This window comes from Micrasema longulum, unplaced genomic scaffold (assembly GCF_059751315.1).
Source record: "Micrasema longulum isolate JH-2025_06_02 unplaced genomic scaffold, ASM5975131v1 h1tg003212l, whole genome shotgun sequence".
Lineage (NCBI taxonomy): Eukaryota > Metazoa > Arthropoda > Insecta > Trichoptera > Brachycentridae > Micrasema > Micrasema longulum.
In genome coordinates, this window is record NW_028280299.1 from 33,014 (window position 1) to 50,796 (window position 17,783).

The following is a 17,783-nucleotide window of genomic DNA, read 5'->3' on the forward strand; positions in this document are numbered from 1 at the left end:
TAATTTGGATGGTTTATGGGGCCAATTTACACACTGGATTACATTTACTATTTTTTCTATGTTTAAACATCCATATTATTATACGCACTTTTTTTGTTTATTAAGTTGGCGTTTTTATTAGAACTTCATTTAGTAGTTTGAGCATTGCGTTTGCTTGCGGTACTTTGCTCGTACACAGCATGCCATCTGCGCCGCGTTAGTACGCGATTAAAAAATAATACTAGTCTGAATCTGAGATCAAACTACGAAAAAAAACGGCTTTACACCGATGTATAATTATATATGTGTAAATGGGCTATAAATTAAAAAATGTTATAATTTCGAATTCATACGCAAATGAAAGTTAATTAGGTCAGGTCCACCACCGCACCCTCAAAACGCTCTTTATAGGAGGTTGCTGCGTCCGTTCTCAGACTTGTAAGTTATGAAATCGAATTAAGGAGTACCAACTAGCATTAAACTGATATATTCATGCGCAGCAAAATTAACAGTACTAAGAAAATTGAACCTACCTGCAGATGATGTTGCTGCATGTGCTTATCCAGTAGGAATTCAACATGAAAGCCTTCTCTGCACAGTGGACAGCGGTACTGCTCCGCGTGGGCCGCCAAGTGGAACTGCAGCTCCAGGTCCGTGGCGCAGGCCGCGTGGCAGTAGGGGCACCGGGCCGCCCCGACGCCCGACCCCGGTGCCGCGCCCGCCCCGGCGTGCTGGGCGCGCACGTGCAGCGCGAACTCCGCTTCGGAGCGGAAGCAAGCTGCCGAGGAGGCGCAAGCCGTGCACTTGTACACTTTGCATTCATGGCTATGCTTAACAGCAAAATGCACCTAGAAACAATATTAGGATAAATTACTCATAATTTAAGAAAAAAATTGATTTTGTTGGGTAAAAATAAAAATGATTACTATTTTATTTAGAATACAAACAGACGTACAGATTATAATGCTTTTTTGTAATTTTATAAAAAAATTCCAATAAAAAAAAAGGGAAACTGTTGCGTCGTACATTGAGAAGCATTACCCTAGTAAGAAAGTGGCTATGCGAACTACGAATTTATTCCATGAATAATGAATTAATACTGCATCACATTTCGCTAAATTTTGAAACGTAGGCAAAAGCAACACAGCTTTCTAGTAAAACAGAATTAATTATTTTTCATAAATTCATAAATAATAAACTAGTAAACTTATTATTTTTATTTCGTTTTTTGCTAATCGAAATCGCATTCCAGATTTTTACGCTCCTTTACAATTTATATTATTATATTAATATTGTAATATTTTCACATGAAAAAGCTCCAACGTTAGATATGCATAAAAAAAGATTTGTTAAAAAATGGCTTCTGAATTTGGGTCCCGAGAACTCCCTTGAGATGGTCACCCCCCCCAAGTAAGGAACAGTAGTTCATTTGAACTCGGAATTATTGTTGCATGTCTACTGTTTCTAGTTTATGTTTATATCCGTACAGTGTCAGTGTTTTGAATATCATATAAAACACTGTCGTGTATGTATATATAGGTATGTGTGCGGATGTTGGAGGAGTGTAGAGGAGCCAAATAATCTCAACGGTGGCATAATATAAACATAATATAAAAATACTGTAAATTAATGCCTCGATACGGGTCATGCCCAGTGAGGTGTTCATATGCGAGTAGAAAAGAAAAAAATACAAAGTTTTATGTAAAACAAAAAAATATGTATGTCTTATAATATGCCTTATTATCATCTTATACTTCAGATTACGATTTTGATAAGGATAAAGCAGTAAATATTTTACATTCAAATAATGAGAAAGGACTTAAATTAAATGACATGGATATTTTTCACATTAAAAAAGCTTTAAAAGATGTTATTCCCTTAATAAATATTCAAGTAACTTTTCAGAAAAGACCTTTTTTAAATTAAAAATTAACCGATCGGGTAACACCACCTCTACCCCCCCCCCTCCCTTTCAACTCCCTACCAATTCTTCAATATAAGATTAAATATATATTGATTAAGCTTACAACATGTTTAGACATAGTGGTATTCGCATCTCTATAAATCTGCATGTGAAACTTTGGAAATACTACAGAGATGGTGAAGGTGGATTTTAGTATTTGCATGTTGGTGTAGAGTGTCCTGCCGAAGAGACGGGTACGTCTCGAAACCGGTAGACTAAAAGAGTCGGTAAGTGGTTATATACAAATATTTACTAACATTAGTTAAAATGTTTGACCACAAAGTTAATGCTTTAAGCATAAAAAATAAATATTTGTAATTATATTTTAATAAACTTTAAAAATAATGAAAGTTGAGTATTTTTTTCGGCATTGAACGCATTATCGTAGTTTCAATTGATTTATATGGGAAACATTGTTTTGCTCAACGAATAAGATTCTGGTTCGAATTTCCCGCGTTATGAGAGGTTCCACTGTTGTGGAAAGGGAAAATAAGGAAAGTGGCGAGGAGGGATACAAAATTATAAAAAGAAAGTAGGAGTGCAACATTTGATTTTCGATGACTAGAAATAAAGAAGAAAAAAAGACAAAACGTCTATTCCTGATATTCTAAATGAAGTTTAGACGTTATTTTTTGTTCCTAATATAAATATAGAGCGTTAAATATATTTTGCGTATTGAAATTCTTGATAAATGTTTTTCAAATACGATGGAGAACGTTTCCGATGATAAGTTTAAAAGTTAGGAATATAGAAAATATCATACTCTCTAGTCGATCTGGGGGGGACGCAGTAAGCAAGTAGAATAAAAAGAATGACAGTATGTTGTACCTGAATCGCAACTTTTGAATCGAACATCTCTTTGCAAATAGCGCAACGGTATAAGTGATGCGCATGGAGGTCCATAAGGTGCTTCTGAAGTTCATCCGGCTTAGGGAAAGCTCGCGAACAGCTCGGGCAACCGAACTCCGCTCCCAGCGCCAGCAAGTGGGCGGCCGCGTGCCGCTCCAGCGACCCCGCGTCGGGGAAGCGCGCCCCGCACGTGGCGCAGGCCAGGCAAGCTCCGCCCTCCAGGTGGGCGCGCAAGTGCACGCGGAAAGACTCGAAGTCCGGAAGAGCGGCGCCGCACTGATTGCACAGGAGTGTCCCAGCAGCTACGGAGTCTTCTCCTCGAGATCTTTTCGACGGACGGTCGGTGGCTTTCTTACTGAGGTCCGTCGGGCGCAGCTGCTCCGGCGGCCCGCCGTGCGCGAGGACGTAATGTTCCGCTAGGCCAGCGGCGGAAGAGAAAGAAACTGCGCATAGGTTGCAGGACAAGGGAGATCTCGGACTCAGCTTGGAGTGCGCCAGGGTGATGTGCTGGTGGAGGCCGGCCGGGGACGGAAAACGCATGGTGCACGAGTCGCAAGAGTAGGAGAGGGCGGGAGAGGGGGCCGGGTGAAGGCCGTTCTCCGGAAGTAGGGGAGGAGGTGGGGGCAGCAGCGCCGAATGCATGGAGTGCACGTGGCTTTGGAGCTGTTCCATAGTGGAAAAAGTATCCCTGGTACAGTACATGCATGCCAGCTTGGGGAGACTCAGGGGCCGAACCCTGGGGGAAGGAGGGGTGAGCGGGGGAGGAGCACGAGGACTTCCAGTGGAACTGACATCCGACACGTGGACTGCATTCATATGACCCTGAAATCATAAGTAAATATAAGCATAACTAGATACGAGTGCAACATTGGTGATAAATAGTTCCAGATAAATGTAAAATGTTTTACTTGTAAAAGATCTGGCCTCCTGAACCTCTCTCCGCACTGCAGGCAGCGGTAGCCGCGGCCGGGCGGCGCGCCCCCCGACCGCAGCGGGGACCCGCCCCCGCCCCCGCCCTCGCTCCTCTTGTGGTTCTGCATGTGGGAGGTGAGGGCGGCCGCCGTGTTGTACCCCCTGTTGCACACAGTGCACTGAAATGGCTTTTGGTTGTCATGGGTCTTCATGTGAATCTTTAAGTGGTCGCTGGAAAGGAAAATAAATATTTTTATCATTCGAGAAGATAAAAATCAAAAGACGCGACGTTAGTAAAATATATAAAAACAATTTTTTAAACTTATTTGTATATACATGTTGTGTTCATTTATAATTGATGAATATGATTATTATTATTATGGATAACTTATATAGCGCCATTTTCGTAATATATTACCTCAAGAGCACTTTACAAAGTGATTATATAAAGAAATAAATTTAATTCAACTTTTTTAATTAGTAATTTAAGAAAAAAATGTACTTTGTCATCACATGCTAAGGATTTAGAGAACAAGTGGATTTTAAGTTTTTCGAATTTGAAATTGATTAGCAATACAAACGTCTTGTATTGTTTATAGTTTGTGGATCATGGTAAATAAAATAATGAACATGTATGATTATTTTTAAGTTTTTATGAATGTATTTTTATACAATGAAAATTAAATTAAATCAAAATGGATGTAAAAAAGAAAACTCTTTTTTTTTAACAGACGTAAGCCCTAATAGATTGACATTAATGAGTAATACTTAATCTAAACATTCTTAAAATCTACGTAACTTAACAAAGTGTATAATTAACAAAAGGTATGTATATAGCATAATCTAGGCGGAAATGGCAAGTGTGACATCGCGAGTCAAGAGAGACCACACCGCTTGCTTCTTAAACGCCTGCCTTTGATGTAGGAACACATCGACAGTACTGTTTAGTGAGATTTCGTTCACTGTTCTGAGGATCCTTGGCAGAGGGAAAAAGAATCCGATGTTAGTTTTATAATTTCCCATAGCAAAGACAGGATTGGTACGCAAGTTACGGCGAAGTACATTAAAGTTTATCTGAGCAAGGATATCATGGGCATCTTACAGTTAGATATCGATTTGTGCAAGAATATCAAACCGGCCAAAATCCTTCTAAATTTTAAACTAAAGATATGAAAGTACTCTAGATGATCATAATAGTTGATTATGAAAGTATTTGATCCGATTCTAAATATTAACGATTTTAAAATTGTGCGTTACACCCATTCAATCCGCGTTATATGAATATTATAATTAGAAGGCCATATCATAGAATTAAATTCAAGCAAACTACGAACAAATGATTTATACAATGTAATTGCAATTTTCGAGCTTTTGAATGAACTCTTGAACTCTTAAATTGCATTTGCTAGTAAAGTGGGTGCGGTTCCCATAGTGCAGTGACCAAACTGGCAATGAATTTATTATGTACAATGCGTTTTCTGCATATGTGTTTTGGGCTGTAAGTTTGACTTACGTTAACGCATTATTAAGTATCATTTTACCGTCTATTTCCGTAACGAGAGAAAATAAAAATGTTAAATAAACACGTCATCGAGATCTTTATAACTGAGTGACGGAGCAGGGCTAAATGTACAACGTCACATAAGACGTGAATGATCATTTGAATTCATTTTTTCTCCCTGACATTCCTTTCCAGTCCCCAAATTCGGCGGCGTGGAACTTTTGATCGTTAGAGACCTCGGAAGATTAATTATTTATCATCACCTCGCTGTCTCCTAAAGGGAATTTGTCACATTGACCATGGAAAGGCACAAGAGAACGACAAATGCTAAGAAATGTAACGTTGATCAAACTTAATAAAAAAGATAGACATGTCTATTTTTTTTCATTAAAAAAATCGTGAGTTCCATAAAACATAACCAAAATCAAAAACATGAAAATAATGGTTTGAGGCGATACTGAATAATTTTTAAATTGCCCATAGATATAAAAAAAAGGAAACAATACTTTTAAAAAAAATCACAGATGCGAAATAATAAGAATATATACGAATCAAAAATAATAGTACGAGCTCTGATTATATCATAATTATTATTATTTGAAAAATGCAAGTGCAAAAACACCTGTTTATTTTTAAAATACATTTTTTCTTTAAACGAGTAAGAAGTTGTTTTTTTTAATAATTGAAGACATGTAGCAATGACGTAGAATATAAAATCAAGGATAATTGCACTAGCAGTTTTGTGATATCCATTAAAAAAATATATTTAATCACCGAATAAAAATTGTTTAATCTATACCTATACCTCGCTTACGTTATAATAAAATTTACTAGATACCTTTTAAAAATTATGATTGAATGTTTTACAATATCGTAGTTTTAAAAAAGATATATTTTAAGCTGTTTGAAAGGGAGACGGACCTTCCTATCTAAAATCTGTTAAATATTGCATGAACTTTTTTTATTAGAATATTTCCAACATGGACAGAATATATATAATGCATAATACAGTATGTGAAAAAAACCCTCTCACATCGAAAACCACGATGATCTGTATGAGCAAAAAGATGCACAGGCAAGTAAAAAAAAAAAAAAAACTTTTTTTCACACTTTTCTTCCTAAGCAGAAGTAAGTTATAATTTGGTTTTTAAACAAATAAAAATCGAGTTGTAAAACGGTCCTTATTTTTTTTTTAAATATGCCCATGAGTTTTCTTACTCATACAGATCATTGTGGTTTTCGATGTGACAGGCTTTAACTGCCGTACTGCATAATGTACATTATATAATGTAGGTATATTTGTATTGTTTCCTTTATCGCCAAGAGATCTCTTTAAGCAGAGATTGTTTGGCGCCAGTTATGTCAGTTCATTAAGCTTCGTCCAGGGTGCAACACGAGGAGGCGAACTTCCTGTCTGCAGTTCCTGAATTGATGGAATATCTAAAGGGCCTGAATCTGGACTTCTATCATATTTCATGTTTTTGGGAATATTTTTTTCTCATTCATGTTTTTTTCTCCTTAAAACAGTTTTCTTTCCATACGCTAAATAATTATGTCTGTGTCGTGTGCAGGTAACGTACGCCACTGGCAACTTGACAAATGACAGTGTGGGACCACAAAGGCTCGCTCAATTAGTCAGCGTTTATCCGCGCACAGAATCTCCGTCAACTCTTGGCTTTGTCTAGTCCCTGGGTTGCCCTCCCTCGCCCTCGCCCCAGTCTTGCTGGGAAGACAGCTCAATTACCACGTTGGGTTCCTCTCCCGACACATCTATACCATAACATACTGTTCATACACGCACCACTCTGGCAGGTTGAACACAGAGAGAACGTGATTTAAAACACATATTATACAATTAGGTAGTTTGTAAAATATGTTTTTAGGGATCATTAAATACAGACTTGAATTATAGTGCTAATAACTTGTCATGGACATTTGTTTAATTTGTTGATTTTATATGTCAATCGATAAACCAGCCAACGACCTGTCATAAGCCCTGTAATTTTTTTATTAACATATTTTCATAAACCGTTTCGCCCGTAAGACTTTTGCATACATATAAATTATGTAAAACATGTGCCGTAAAAAAAACAGCATAAAGAAATAAAAGGAAATACACTACAGAAAAATAAAGAAAAATAGAGTATGCTGAATAAGACGCAAAATTTGCATGCGACTACACTTTGCTTCAAATATGACCACAAATGAATACTAACACGTGAAACCAAACATGATGATATACATTTAAAACATTACTGCGATCTTAAGCATTACCCAAAACACTTAATTAGGTTGAACTGACAAAACCGCATTCGTTTTTTTCCGTTTTTAAAAAAGGTTTTATAATTTACATTTTACAGTTCGATATTAATTTGTCGTTTAATCATCAGCGTGAACATATATGAAGCAAAGTGTAGTTGAATACTAAAAATAAAAACCCCCAAATATTTTCTTCTCTACCCCCGTGAGGAGATTCATAATAGCATCCATTCAAAATAATCTTAATATTTTCCTGCTGCAGACACGGACAGTATACAAACTTTTGAACACAGTTTCACATATACCTAAATGTATGTATATTATTGTGATTACAATTTCTTCATAACGCTTTTCTAAATCACGAATCTACCGTGTACTCATAACCTTCAGTTGAAGAAACCAATGTCACCTTCAAAAAGCATCTTAGAGCGTAGATTTAGTACGGATTAGAAGCATGTATGTAAGCATTAATTATTATTTAGCTTTGGCTGTAACACCAAGGTCCCTTTATGGCAGTTGAAGATTCCAGAAGTGTATCATCATCCGTCAAGCTCGGGCTATAGGTATTAGGTGTGCCATCTGCACCATTCGCGGGTCACAGTATTGTGTTGGGTTTCTTTGACTGCGCGGTGCGGGCGGGGGTGAGGAGACGACGAGAGACGGGACGCGAGGAGCGAGAGAATGGCATCCCAACACGAGGACGAGGAGATGGACGAGTGACGGTAATTTGTCAACAAGCCGCACAGGGTCGCCCGATACATTCACAAAATATTGCTAATACGACGAATTACCCACGGTAAGGCCACGCAAGCGCTTCTCGACATTTTCAGAAGTAATGACGTATCCATTCAATTATAAACTCATTAATTGTATTATGTTCGACTGCGGACTCTTGTGAGTAGTTTTAATAAGTTATCTTTTATTTTGCTTAAAATCACTCTAAAAAATGTTTATTTTTCTTTAGTAGAATCAATAATAAGATATGGTATAAAGTCGTGGGGACATTCGACTAACACTAACATTAAAATGATCCAGGGTCTACAGTACTCTATAGTTAAGAAAATTGTACCAGTAGAGATTTACAGACAAAGAAGTGATAATGTTCTCCTGTACAAAAAACTTAAAACTCTGCCTGTTCGAGGATTATTGTGGCTTTGCATCATTTAAGAACATTTTAAAAGTAATACTTTCAAAATTACTCTCAAACATAACCATAATACACGCTTCACGTATAATGATGGTTTGGTAGTACCAAAAGTATGTAATAAATATAATAGAACTCTCAAATATTAAGTACTTAGCATTTTTAATTTATTGCCGATAGAACTTAAATTTAACACTCAATGTAACAAGAGCAAAATAAGAAAGTGGCTACTTGATCAAAAGTTTATATTTTATGTTTCATGTGCTTGTATTTAAAAATAAATTAATTTAAATGTGATTATTTGTTTACACAATTAAACATGTGTATTCTGATCTTTCCGGCTGTTAATTATGTATGTTAGTTCATTGTTTTAATAAATGTAGATAAAATAATATAGTCAGTATAAATATAAATCTTTGCCAACAAGCTACAGAAAGTGGCTTGGTGGGATTTTTATGATAATTGAAATGTTAAAACTGTCAAAATATGTAATTATATTTATAAAATAAATTTAAAAAGTAATGAAATAAAATATGAAAAATGTACCAAATATTTTATTTACCTAGCACCAATATTACGTGACGACTGTGTTTGTTATATATTTAGAGTATGTTATATCTTACTGAACAAAATCGATATCTTGTACTAAAATCGCATCCGCGCATGCTAGATTTACGATTTGACCTTTGGATGATCTCTTATATATTGAGCGCTGAATTTACTTTAGTAATTACAACCTTAAAACTGATAAAAAAATAGTTTTATCAGTATTTTGTTAAATTCAAAATATTTTACGATACTAACACATTGTATTGAAATTTAAAATGAAATACGATTAGATACGATTTAAAATTAACAAATTTTCATATTTAGGATATTCTACCATGTATTAAACATAATTGCTTAGTAAAATTAACAAAACCCACAATCAAAGATTTAGTCAAAATAGATAATAAATAAATAGAAATATATAATAATTTACGTCATTCAATTTCACTCATACTCGTAAAATAGGTAGATTACGCAGACATTTTATTTTTTTAATTTTATTAAAAAACAAATTCATTCGTCCATGTTTAAAAATAAAACATATATCCTGAAAACTAAAAAACACCAATTAAGTTTTCACAAACTAAATAAATTATGTTTTACTGGTAATGACTTAGTAAAAGTGGTATAAACAAATAAGTGTAAAATGTCATACCACAAAGTGAAAAATGTTTTTGATAACAATAATGGTATAATTATTATTTATTTTTAAATCAGGAAGTAGGGCACACATAAGCATATTCTTATGAGCCCTCTAATAATAAAAATATTGCATAAGTATAAATCTCATTTGTAAATAGTTGAACACATGTGTATTAACTTCAAATCTGAATTTTGATATGATACCTTGACCTCTGACGTATTTATTACTATACCTACAACTATTTTTAAATTTATAAAGGAATATCATTTTTTTTTAAATTTTTCATTTGTTATTTTACATTAAATATTAATATTTCATTTCGATTATAAATTATAAAAATGGGAAAACTAACAAAAAGGATAAAGAAAAATTTGAGTAATTTTTTTAATTTCTTTTAAGTCGGTAAAATTTTCATAATCATGAAATTAAAAATGAAACATTGGACTCAGAGAAAAATCCACTCTAATATTATACCTACACGCTTCGGCTTAAAAAAAGCTTTTTTCTGACTTTCTACTCAAACATAATATACCTACGTATTTTTTGAATGAATAAAACAACTTTTGTTTGGAAAAAGAACCTACTCGTACGTATAATTGTTTAATTACACATATTAGTTATGTACCGATGTACATACGAGTTCATTGTGGTACCTTTCTATTCTTGATTACTCAACATACAGCGAAAATGTACAAAAATGTTACAAACCTTGTTTACTTTTGTACCAAAGCTTATACAAATTGTTTCAAAGTCATTTAGATTGTGACAAAGAATCGTGTATTAGTCAACCTACATTTTGTGGATGGATAATACTCGCGCATCCGAGGCGTTAGTCAATATCATTCCTTTTTAGATCATAAACAATATTTGGTTAAGAGGATCCGACCTAAAAGAGGAAAACTCTTTTCATATTCTTCGTGTTAACCTCGGCCCCCGCCGGCCATCAATCACCCTTTCACTCGCCGTTCAGCATTGTCCACAGAGCGGAGGACGCGGCCCATCCCGCCCGTCACTCGTCACAGTCGTCACTAATCTGCGGTGCTCTCCGACGGATAATCCGGCGCACAATGCGCGCGTCTCAATGGATGGGAGATGTCACAAGAGTCCTTATAAGGTTCCGCGGTGACGGAAACCGACTTGACTAATTGATCGCTACGTTACCGGCGTGACAATATCGCAGTACCTGCAGTACCTACCAAACTACACTACACTGGCGACCGTGTATTTGGATTAGCCTTAAATCTCAAGTGGGCATCGATGTTCTTCATGAAGAAATAGAAAAAATAAGTTAACATTGACATTTATCATGAAAGAGCAAATGATTATAAAAAAATATTACTATGTATCTTAAATCAAATGCCTAATCCTTATTTTTGTGAATGTAAATTAATTTTAGTCTATTTTATTACATCTTATGTGTTTTTAATTTCTCTTTTTTAAAAAAATAAAATAAAATGTAGTTTCTTATGTTTAACTCAATCTTTATTCTTATCTTTCACTAAACTTAATCTTTATTATTACTTAAATTGATTTTACACACTTATTTTATATAATTTATGAAATATGGTGGAGTTCTATAATTGAGAATATATATAAAGAACGTTAGTAATGCTTACTTAAAAAAAAAAGTATTCTTGTTAAACTTCCAAATAAAAGAAATAAAATAATAATAATAAATAAAATTTAAAAAAAGAAACGACTCATACAGTTTCTACTGAGAGAGAACATTATGACACGAATATATAAAACTGAGTCCATGTATTTCTTTTTTTTAAAAACGGAAATGCAAGAATGTCTTTGTTTACCATCAAACGTCAAACGTTTGCACAGTTTTATAAACGTTTAATTTTAGAGTTACTTTTACAAGAAAATGATAACTTTTTGTGACTGTTGAATTTGAGTAAAAAGAAATGTTACACAAGAAGGTACTGTTTTATTCGAACAAAATAAAGTTGGCGAAAAATTAATGTCATTGTTTACCTACAATATAACTTGTTCGGCTAGCTATTGGTTTTTGGGCGTGTTTGATAAGGCTTGAAAACCGTAAAGTAATAAAATAAACGAGATTTGAATTTTGAGTGTGTCAATGGAGATAATATTGACAATCCGCTGTTGAAAGTGATTTCAACGAGCGGTTTATCAAAAAAACCAAAAAAGTAATATCCTCAAATAAGTATCCTCATTGTTTTAATACGTCTTTAAAGACTATGCAGAAAAGAGCAGCAATATAAAAAAGTGTTTTATTTTTATTGTTACGGAAAACTAATGCCATCAAGTCTAGAACACTTCGAATCACTCGATAATTTGTAAATAAATAATATATTATATTGTGCCCTGCAATGAGGAAGTTCAGTGTTTATTTTATTATTTTGTTAATAGACTATTAAACTAAGCCAAAAAAATGTTTTTATTTTTAGTATCGTTTTATCAGCGTTCTGATTTTTTAAAGTTTTATATTTCTGAAATAACTCCGCGTGTGACGTCAAAGGTTCTTCTCTGTCATTTCTTCCGACTAGTTCATTTGCGGTAAGCAAACTGGATATCATTCACAGCTCTCATATCATTGGTTAGTTCATATGAACCAGTGACGTCTTTCAAAATAGTGCGTTTTTATTATTTTTTTGTACAATTTAAAGCTCCAATTTTTATCGCGCGCAAGAAAACATTTATCGTATCCAATTTCCCGTCGGGCATTAGTTCTCGTCTGCGCCGTAGGATATGGATTTCAGACATGTTGTTTCTAAGCTCTCGGGATAAAGGAGGATAGTTAAAAAAATTATATTGATATTTACCTTCTCGAGAATGCGGCCTCGCAGTGGGCGCAGCGGTACTTGCGGTCCCCCGTGTGAAGCTTGACGTGGCGGTCCCTGGAGCGCTTGTGCTTGAACAGCCGAGAACAGAAGTCGCAGCGGAATGGCATCTGGTCCGAGTGCGTCTTTAAAACAATACAAACAGTGTTTTAGAACACCTCATCGTTGATCGTTTTCGCGTAAAAATGACAAAATCAATAATAACCGAGCTAAATCAAGAAAGTCTTTGATAAACGAATAAACAAATACAAAATCATAGATAAAGTATTAATAAACAAGACACTTTTGCAAATTTGAAAAAAAGAGATATTTTCCTACACATATATCGGTAGGTGAAACAAGAGCGTGCCGTGGTTTCACATTTTATTTTCATGATTAACTGAATGTAGTTATAAAGAAAGCAGCCAGCCATATAAAAATGAAACTGAGATAATAACACTTTTGTAAAATGAATGAATTATCAAATCTAAACAACAGTTGGAATGTTTTTGACTTTAACAAATGATGAACAATGAATACATAAGTTTTTTTAAATTACAAACAAGAATCTAATTGTGTATTTTACCAGTTTTAATTATTTTTTTAACAACCATAAGATTTTTCTAGAGATGTGGGTGTTTTCTGCAAATTGAGAAATGGTTTTTTTGTGTTCGACACCATTTTCAGAAGGTGATTTATACAGTTTTTTTTATATTAAATCGGTCTGGTTGTTTTTAGCAGAACATAGAATTGATATTCCTGCACCCGATAACATCAATATTTAATTTCTTCAAAATTGTGGACTGGCTGCTTTCTGCATAACTACGTTCAACTGATTACCCTTTAAAACATCGCGGTGATTTCTCTGAGCTTTGCATAATTTAAAAGTCTCCCTAAAAAGCGTCATCGTAATGTATGAAGGTATATTTTATCAAATCCGATCCAAGATCGCATCATAAAAGCAACACCTATTCGTGCTAAAGATCTTTTGATACAGACATATCTTGTTCTCCATAAAACCATATATGTAAATGTACATTATTTTGAAATAAGATAATATTAATCTCCTGTAAACAAAATACGAGGTGTGATTCATATATTAAACAGGTTGATAATCGTACGACTTAGTGACAGTTAAAGGAATAGAAACACGAAAGTTATTAGTATTAGGTTGCCACCAATATTCCCGTAGCCTCGAAGGTGCCTATACAATAACTCTAAAGGAATCTACAAAGACTTGCGCCGCGAATCCTCGAGCGAGCAGATCTCTATTACAACAGAGAACAGAGCAAAGAAGATGGTATCGCGGATGTGAATGTGGAAGGTGTAGGAGATGATGTTCGGATAAGAGAAGAGACGTGAGAACGTTTTACGAAGATTTCGTGCCGAGACTTAAAAAGGGTTTATGATTTCGAAAAACGAACCGAATACCGAGAAAAAGAGGTGTTAATAGATCTAAATAAAATGATACACACTTGAAAATACACATGTAGGTTTATTTATATATGTGTAGTATAACCGATGCGGGCTTTGAATATAATTCATATTATATTGTGTAAGTACTACATAGCATATCGCAATGCATAGACACTCGTATGGTCGGGTTCATGGTATCACTCTCAATAGGTACGCGGTACGTGTGTAGTGTGCTCGATGACCGAAATCCTCTCTACAACCGGCTCCAGTTGAGTCTCCAGCTGAGATCTCAGTTAGGTGTTCACGATAAACAATACCGACCAGCACAAAGCAAACACACGCGGAGATGCCCTTTACGATAGCGGCGAGATAGCTCGCGAGAGCCGCTCTCGTGATTAAATTGTAACCAACCGTTTGCCAGCCAGTATCACTTATCGACACACAATTAATCATTTCACGGAATGGTATTTAGCGGTGCCCGATCTCCGCGGAGCCAGGATAGGCAGACTAGAGTCGAAGGCGCACGATCCACATTTCGAGATTCGACGATTTCTAGCTTCAAAGTTACAAAAACTCATTTTAGATTGTTTCACGTAGAAAAAAACATCTTAGACGCGCTTGCGTATACCTGACAAGCTTAGAGGAATAATTACTTAAACTGAACATAAAGCGTGGTTTTAATTATAAAGAAAATCCTCGAAGACTTAGCGAGAGGAGATGTGTTTATTCAATTTTGTATCTGTCCATTGTCCGCGCTACAAAGCGCGCCTCATTTTTTACAAAACACCTCCGCGACAAAGCGCTGGATGCTGGATACATATTAAGAAGAGATCTTCAGTAACAATACACCGAGCGTCCGTTAGATACGGTCGCCATATTTCATCGCCTCCCCACAATAATGGCGTAATGTGTGACCGAGCAAAGACAGATTGCAAATTACAAGCGAATATCCGTGAAAGAGCAGCTCGACATAACGATCCGTTTTTTAATGCAAATCATTGTATTCGCGTTCGAGAGAATTGCACATTAGGCAACTAATGCACTTTTAATTTACACATTAGTCTTATTGTGTTCGGCGGTGCTTGCTTCTAATAGAGGCTTTTTCTGCACTTCGTCACAACTGCGCTTCGCCAGAAATAACGTTATGAATAAACATATTTGTACGAGTACTGTACACTGCATTCGAACAAAAGGTTTCATGGAAAGCGTGTCTAAATAACGAGAAATATTTGGATTTTAAAATTCAATCCAACCTTTTATGTATCGATTGATTAAAAGTAAAATATTGGTAATTGTTTTATTTTTTCAAGCTACGTAACATAAGCATATTTGTCTACAAACATTCGGACAAACTTAAATATTGTAATAAAACCAACTGGTCCAAGAAGAAGTTTAAAAATCAGAAAATTGTTTTCAGGCGTTACCTATAGTATGTGAAATAATTGTCAGATGAATCTCTCCACAACAGTAAAGATTTCAGCTCTTTAACTTCACTAAAATCAACAAATGGAAGAACTGAAGAACTATGGATGTTCAAACATAAGCAAAATGCCCCAATTAAACTAGCCAATGACATGTCATAAATTTGAAATAAAAAAAAAATATAAATATTATTTTTTTACTGATAATATTTCATAGTTCAATCAGTTTGTGCGATTTTCTTTTGCCTCGCTCAGCAACCGTTGTTGTTGGATGGTCTTATTATACACACGCAAAATATCTATGTGATTGAAATTGGACTCATGAACGAAATATTCAGCATGTACCCTATACTGCTAAGGGACATTGTGGGGTTTTCTTGCGTTTGGGTAAAACAAATCATTTCTTATCCTAAGAATAAGCCAAATGTTAGTTAAATATGTAACATAAGTATTTAAAATGTTTGAAGCAGTAACTTTATTTTTTGTAACTGACCCTGAAGAAGGCATAGGGTTTTGCCGAAACTAGTTGGTTATTAAATTAACAAAAAAAAAGTGGTAAATAAAAAATTAAGTTATATTATTTTAATCTATTGTGTTACAGAAGTGTTGTGATTAGTAATATTTGAAATGGTGATTCTTTGAAAATATACATATTGCACGGCGGGTGACAAAGAACATATTAAATTTAGCATAACTAAAAAACTTACTAGGCCTTTATAAGTAGGTATATAATTACCATAAAAAAGTGGTAAATACAGATATTGTAATTTTGTTAATGAACTATTATTATTATTATACTCTACAAAGTAAAAATAAGGTTTTTATATATTTTATTATAGAAATAAAGTTTTTTTTTTAAAAAGCATCGATAATCCAAATACTGTTTGTGTTCCAAATTTCAGATTTCAATCACTATTTCAAATAGTCTAAACACTGCTCTGAAGTTTGGATTTTTATTACGAATTTGTTAAATTGAATAGTCAATCTTGCTTGTATTAAACTTTAATTTTTTAAGGTAATAATTTATTTATTTAATAACCCTTGGAAAAATTTCATTGTCACTTTCATTACCATTCATGAAGACGGTTTTTATAAGTTTTAATGCCTACGCGCGTTTTCGACTCATTCTTGTACTATATCGATCGGTGCGATGGAGGTCCTCGTTTGCAAACCGCTTAGAACAGCGTTTCCTGACCTTTTAAAGCCTGCGGACCGGTGAAAACAGGAGAAAAAAATTGCGGACCGGTAACGCAAGTATAAAACTTTTATCAATATCGTATTTTGTTTCTTGGTTTTCAATATTATAGTATAACAGGTGTACAAAAATAACAAATGCAGGAATTTTAAAATGGGTGACAAAAATTTCTGCGACCGGCAGAAAATATCAAAGGATCGGAGATTGGAAAACGCTGGTTTAGAATGCACGTTTCACTGTTTTCGGAAAAAAAGATTTAAAACGAAAAATGTCTACAAGTTATTCGTAATTCTAAAGACCAGTTAAATTCTTTTTTGTACCAAAATATAGACCTAATCGTATTGAATTGGAATCATTTCTGGCTAATAAGGTTTACAAAACGTTATTTTTTTTACGGAGCGTGTGGTATTCAAGGTATTTTTTAAAGTATATTCCAGTTTCAAAAAAAGGTTTTACGATCTTATTTTATGATGTCGTTTAGTTCGATTTTTTTTTGTATTAAAAATACCACAGACCACAGATTATCCATTATCCACTCCCACCAATTCCAGGTCCAAGTCCCATTGTGTCTTTCTACTTTCCTTTATAATAATTTTCTATGCATAAATATGTCCTTAAAAATACCCATTGGGCGTATACATAAATAAATAAAATAATTTAATGAAAGTTGATTATAGTGCCATACTACAACAGAGATAAAGAACATTTAAGAGAAGGTTATTACCTTAACCTAGGCCACTTAAACCAGCCATTGACAGATCATAAGCCCTGTAGATGCCTAGACTTCTATATTACCTTCTCTTAAATGTTCTTCATCTCTGTTGTAGTATGTTAATATAAACAGCTCCCCAGGGAGTTGAATCCAGTCCTTGTCTACAAAAATTTGGACAAACTCGAAATATTGTTGATTATAATGTTTTCTAAAAATGTTATAATTAAATAAAAGGATACACTTGGGTTCAAATATGTTCAATTTTTAGGTTGTGTTCTAAGAAAATTCAATTTAAGTTGTCATCATAAACACCTGTAAAATAAATAAAAATTAATGGCATTGTTTAAATATATCCTATAATAAAAATATAAATAATTCTCGGTTTCGAAACCAATGCGTTGTTCATTTAAAATGTTTTTTATTTAGTTTATGTTTTATTTCAAATTAATAT

General features: G+C 34.3%; 1 protein-coding gene across 1 annotated transcript in view; it reads right to left on the reverse strand.

Annotated features, from left to right (window-relative positions):
• The window catches only part of L (zinc finger protein Lobe), a gene marked incomplete at its 5' end in the record, with an annotated part of 35,536 nt that overhangs the window by 2,585 nt on the left and 15,168 nt on the right, over positions 1 to 17,783 (reverse strand). The window contains 4 exons of the mRNA XM_088241985.1: positions 513 to 827; positions 2,771 to 3,613; positions 3,700 to 3,934; positions 12,592 to 12,734. Coding sequence (XP_088098111.1) covers positions 513 to 827; positions 2,771 to 3,613; positions 3,700 to 3,934; positions 12,592 to 12,734 — 1,536 coding nt within the window. The remainder of the gene's footprint in view (positions 1 to 512; positions 828 to 2,770; positions 3,614 to 3,699; positions 3,935 to 12,591; positions 12,735 to 17,783) is intronic.